Genomic DNA, 6,110 nt, shown 5'->3' with positions numbered 1-6,110 from the left:
GCCGGAAACTTCTCTATTCGTTTCTACATTCTTTCATGAGAACAGCCCACATATATGGCGCATCTTCATGGTTGTAAATGGAACTTTTGCGTTCACCCGGTCCCGTATTTCCTACTTATTCATATGCTTATACTTACAATGATTAGGTCGTTAACACCTCTGGCAAAATCTGCTAACAATTCTTTATTTATTGTTTTCCATTGTTGTTGCCTAATACCCTTCTCACCTTTGAAAAATCCACTGAATTAATCGACTGAATATTTGCCATACATTATCTGGTTCTATTTGCAAAATCCAGCGTGAAAGTGGAACTTGATATTTTTTGTAGGCCTATAATAGTTTTTCTTATAGACAGTAAAATAAGTATGTATTTGACCAAATGAGTCTTATGCCTAAAGTAATATTTATGCGTAAAGTAATGTAAGTACTGAGCAAGAAATGATAGACCATGATAGACTATTTCCCAATGAAATAACATTATTATATTCAATACAGACACAACAATAACTAGAAGAGATTCAATTAACTTAGCTGTCGACGTTTTCATTCAGCAGCTTTCAACACAAGCTATTTGTTTTAAGCAAAGTTAAGATTTGGATTTAGCGCAGCCCGGAGTTAATGCGCATCAGATTTTCAATCACGCAGGCCAATTTTATTTTTTTCTTCCCCCAGCTACGGTAAATTGTCTATGACGGACGAACACAGCCAGAAAGTGGAAAGCACCATTACTGTTGTCCCTTTGTTGACAAATCCATGAAACAACTTCAGTTTGCATGGCTTAGCAGGGGGACGTCTGACGTCACCCAATCACGTGGCAGGACTGATAGTATATCTTAAACTGAAAAAGTAATCTTTCAGACAGTCCTTAACATAGGCTTTAAAAGCACTTGTCATCTAAACTTCGCACTCAAAAAAATCACTCTTACTATGAAATAGCGGTTGAAGGACTTCGTGGCGTGAAGCGCACCGACACCAAAACCCTAAAGAAGACGCTTCGTAGCCTAGTAGACTGGATAAATATTTTCAGAAGTTTAAGTTTCTCTGGCAGGCCGGTCTGACCTGCATTTAGAATCCGGCGACATCTGATCTAACCGCTACGTGCCGCGTGCGCACCCACGCACCTAGATCCCTGGTTGTTTCTCCGTAAAGTAAGTTGTGATGACCCTGTCTGGTGGCAACAGTGCCAACGACATGTCCGGTCAGACAGTGCTCACTGCCGAGGATGTGGATATCGACGTGGTCGGCGAATGCGATGAGGGAATGGAGCGGGACAGCGACTGCGACAGCCAGGGGGGCATGCACGACCGCTCGGAGGAGGTGGAGGAGATAGAAGTGAAGGAGAGGTCCGGGAGTCCATGCGAGAGCGCCGGGGAGGGAGAGACCAAAGCAGACAGCACGGAAAGCGCGTCAGGTTCCATAAGCAGCAAGCCAAAAAACAGCCTGGTGAAGCCACCCTACTCCTACATCGCGCTCATCACCATGTCTATACTCCAGAGCCCGCAGAAAAAACTCACACTCAGCGGGATCTGCGAGTTTATCAGTAGCCGGTTCCCGTATTACCGGGAGAAGTTTCCAGCCTGGCAGAACTCCATCCGCCACAACCTGTCGCTGAACGACTGTTTCGTGAAAATCCCCCGGGAGCCGGGCAACCCTGGCAAAGGCAACTACTGGACCCTGGACCCACAATCGGAAGATATGTTTGACAACGGCAGCTTCCTCCGGAGGAGGAAACGTTTCAAAAGGCACCAGCCAGATATTCTCAGGGACCAGACAGCCCTCATGATGCAAAGTTTTGGGGCTTACAGTATTGGGAATCCTTACGGACGTCACTATGGAATTCACCCAGCCTACACCCATCCAGCAGGGATGTACCCGTACATGCACCCGGTAGGTCCCATGCTCCCCCCGACTGTCCCTCTTTTGTCCTCCGCTGAGCTGAACAGAAAAGCCTTCAACTCCCAGCTCAGCCCCAGCCTTCAGATGCAGCTTAACAGCCTTAGCACAGCGTCTATGATCAAGTCCGAGCCCTCCCTTAGACCGTCTTTCAGTATAGAAAACATCATCGGGGTATCCACTTCCTCGAGTGCACAGACTTTCATGCGGCCTCCGGTGACTGTTCAGTCTGCGTTGTTGAGCGCACATGGCCTAACCAGGACAACAGCAGCTATTGCACCGATTCTTAGCATGCCATCTAATATCATGTCGGGACAGTTTTTACCCTCAGTAACGTCAGCAGTGTCCAAATGGCCTTCTCAATAAAATACTTATATTTTTCTAGAGACTTGGAGGGACTGTACGCAGCACGAAATAAGCTGACTCTGGACTCTGACGTCCGCCAGTCTGTAGCCATGTAAAAACAACAAAAAAAGAGAGAAAAGGAATGCTTTTTGTACAGGTAATATTTGTACATATTTGTAAAAAATAAAGAATTTGACTTGTTTGATCTTTACCTATTTTATCTTTGGTGTTTGAACTGTACAACAGTTGTAGTTATACGAGTTTTCCTGATATTATTTTCTATTTTCTTTTGTATGGGAGCTCACTGTTAGTTAAAAAGAATCAACTATTTTGCTTTGATTTTTCATACAAGATACAACATGCTCTTATTCTAAGTCTGGACAAATAGTCTGTTTATAAATTCAAATATATGTATTCTATGTAGCTCTATTGTGTTGTAAAATGGATTCATTTGTTAATAAATCCCCCAAAAAAGAAGCATTAGCAGTATTCATTTTCTTTATGTAGTTTTTGAATTATCTGATATAAATCTGCTGTGTGACAATTACTATTGAAACGTCTCTAATTGAAACCATTTTAATAGTTGGAAATAATCTGAAAGTAGACTTGGATATGAAGAACTATCAGTATGGATTTGTAAGCAAATAGCCTAGATAGAAATGTAAACATATTTAACAATTAAAACAGATTGGAAACCGGTGCATTTAATTTAAGGCCAATAATTAAGGTAGGCCTCTAATCCTTTCAATATTTCTATTGGCATGCTTATGATAATTAGGTGAGAGTGTAGTGACGTGTTTATTACCTCGAGCAAGTAATAAATTAGTAACTTAAAACACAGGTAATTTCCTAAAGTTAAAATGTAATATCGATATAAAATATGCCTATTGATATTACAAATTAGGAAATCTTTCATTTAATTTAATATCCCTTCATTATCAATATCAATTTACAGTTAGGCCTAAATTCATCTGTCTTTAAAAGTAGTTTGTGGTTTGTTATTATGATATCATCTTATAATTTGGCATGACAATAACTATATCATTATAGCCTATTTGTGCTAGTGCCTTATGATGCTTATTTACAGATGTGAAAACAATTAAATATATTTGAACAGGAATAGAATATAGGCCTCAACACAAATCAGAAATTAGGCTACTCTGATGTCTTGAAATTATAAGTCCCTAGAACGCTCGATTCAACATTCTGCCTCCTTGTTATTTTACTACCTGGGGCGGCAGGTAGCCTAGTGGTTAGAGCGTTGGACTAGTAACCGAGCTGACAAGGAAAAAAACCTGTCCTTCTGCCCCTGAACAAAGCAGTTAACCCACTGTTTCTAGGCCGTCATTGAAAATAATATTTTGTTCTTAACTGACTTGCATAGTTAAATAAAAATAAAACTTGAAACAAACATATAAGCATTAGGATCGGTATGCAAATAATTTTGGTGGCTCAAAAATAGTAAAATACTTTATTATCAAATAAGTTGTTTCTAATGTTTTCACTAACATGAAAATGAAACTGGATTTCATAATGAGGAAGCTTATGCAGTGCAGATGCTCTAGCCTAAACAGGTAGCCCAGACGCCGAGACATTAAGGTGTCCTGTTACAAGAGAAACTAAGAAGATATAAACATGTTAGCATGTTGCTACTATAAAAGTAACACTTATTTTCACAGTTGTGTCTGGCTAATCAGTTTTACACAAACAGCAAATGGTGGATGGTGTGTGTGGCCGGTGCAGTGGACAAGGGTTAGGGGGGCTATTTTGAACTGATACTCGTGTGAACAGAGAAAGGGCTATCTGTTTGAATTCACTTTCAGTCTGAAGAAGCTGCTGAGGCAGAGCTTCTCAATGACACTGGATAACGGGGCGCCCATTCCACGACTGACTTCTTAGTCATTCAGATGAGACTACATTGTCATGCGCATTGCTCCGATTTGATATCACATACCACCGATGATTTACAGGACGTAGCGATGCAGAGGCGTCTCTTAGAAGACATATATCTAATATGATGCTATATAAGCCCAGGTCTACTGGCGTTCGAGGAAAAATACTGTAGTAAAATGTAGACCGTGGGACGTTCGTTGTGAGGGGAGATTTGTAAGGCCTACAATCACTTCGATAGACGATTGTTCATCGTATATTAGGCTATAATGTCATGTCTAACTGAAATTTGTGTATTAATAAACGAACTCTTATCAACCGACGGTTGTTCATTAAATTTTTAATTTTTAATTGGCAAGCTGGTTATTTCCCAAAAAACTCTGACTGACGCAATGTGGGTATGCGTCTGATAATTATTACCACTATTATGTCTTAAGTAAGAGTGATACATTTTAATTAAGCAGGCAGTATAACAATTCATCTCTAGCAAAACAAAAACATCAACAATTGAGAACACTTAAGCCTACATAGGTCTACAGTCTATATTGTCATGCAATACCGGTAGTCTATTAGTTTGATAAGAATATGGCTTTTATTCGATGGAGCCATTCCGCCCCTGTCTTTTTCGGGTTCTGCCTGGTCTGTATTCACCGTTAAGAATGTAACACACAATAACACACACATAACCGTGTAACAGCAATGACTGGTGAACATCGCTAGGTGGCGTTTATTGACACCTGTATTCTTGTGCAAAGCAATTTAAACACAGAGAAACACAAGGCAAGTCCTAAATATCTGCCCTGAATTGTGAATTATGGGTGACTTTCTTCAGGGGCTACTGTTCTGTTTGAATGAGTAGGTTCATATACTGGGGTGGTTTGGTAGATCTTATTTATCTTGGAATAGGGACACTGTGACATTGTTTAGATTCAACGGGATTTAATAGTGTGTCTATTTTAGGGGCAGCTGGTGGGAAAGAGTTGACTCTTTAACAAGTGCAAGGTTATAATAGATCCCATGCTTTTTATATACCTGGCGTCAAGTAGTAACCTTCGATGGGCATTGCAACCGGGGACCACCAGAGCTCCTTAAGCAGACTGACAGGGGCTGCCAACTCGTTTTGACAATCACAATCCTCTAAATAATTGGCTTCATAATGTAAGCTTAAATATCAGGACAAAGTTATAATACTTTTTTTTATTCTTGTTGCAGTCTCAGGTTGCTTTGACGAATTGTTGTGCACAATATGCAAGTCTTTTCATATTGTGCACAATTAAATAATTGTCTTTCCCATAATACTTTCTTAGAAGAAAAAAAATCGGAGCCGATATGAAAAATAAGCTATTATAATGAAACTATTTTGACTTGAAATAAGACGAAAAAACAAGCATAACCTATTTATGGACAACAATAACAATAATATTTATAGCTATTAGTTATATAAATAAACTTCAAATTGGTATTTAAATATTCATATTTATTACAGGTCTCGATCAAATACGTTTTTGGATGGAAATGACGCATCCCCCACAAGCCTGGTTTAGCCATTTGAAGGTTTTAAGATTTTGCCGTATAGATACTATATGTCAAATATGATGAATAGGCTAATAATCATACTGACATAGCCACGTCTTCTCCGATGAAATGGCTTACAACACGGGAAGAATGATCACCTGCGCACAAATGTTTGGACGCGTTTCCGTTTTAGGGTGGCCTAAAAAACCTATTGAGCTCTGTTGAAAGTTGCTGCGTTTAGTAGATTGCGCGGTGCTCACAATCACACACGACGTTGACCTTTCGCAGCTGCACCTGCTCTCGCGCCCTGCACAGGTGGGGTGTATGGATAGCGAGGACAAGCGGTTCCCACAACCCCTTAACACACTCTCAATACTGACAGCACAGTCAGCATGGAACACCACAGAGATTCTCTCGTATACTTGACATAATAATTTTAAAAAGATCCTTGCATTAATACAGTAGGC

General features: G+C 40.0%; 1 protein-coding gene across 1 annotated transcript; it reads left to right on the top strand.

Moving 5' to 3' along the window:
- The first annotated feature begins 875 nt into the window (after positions 1-875).
- Positions 876-2,715, top strand: LOC129854776 (forkhead box protein D3-B-like). Its single transcript, XM_055921926.1, has one exon. The coding sequence runs from the start codon at positions 1,159-1,161 to the stop codon at positions 2,257-2,259; it is 1,101 nt and encodes a 366-aa protein (XP_055777901.1). The 5' UTR covers positions 876-1,158; the 3' UTR covers positions 2,260-2,715.
- The last annotated feature ends 3,395 nt before the right edge of the window (positions 2,716-6,110 follow it).

This window comes from Salvelinus fontinalis, chromosome 5 (assembly GCF_029448725.1).
Source record: "Salvelinus fontinalis isolate EN_2023a chromosome 5, ASM2944872v1, whole genome shotgun sequence".
In the NCBI taxonomy this organism is placed as follows: domain Eukaryota; kingdom Metazoa; phylum Chordata; class Actinopteri; order Salmoniformes; family Salmonidae; genus Salvelinus; species Salvelinus fontinalis.
The sequence above is the reverse complement of the archived record's forward strand: the minus strand, read 5'-3'. Positions and strand labels throughout refer to the sequence as shown.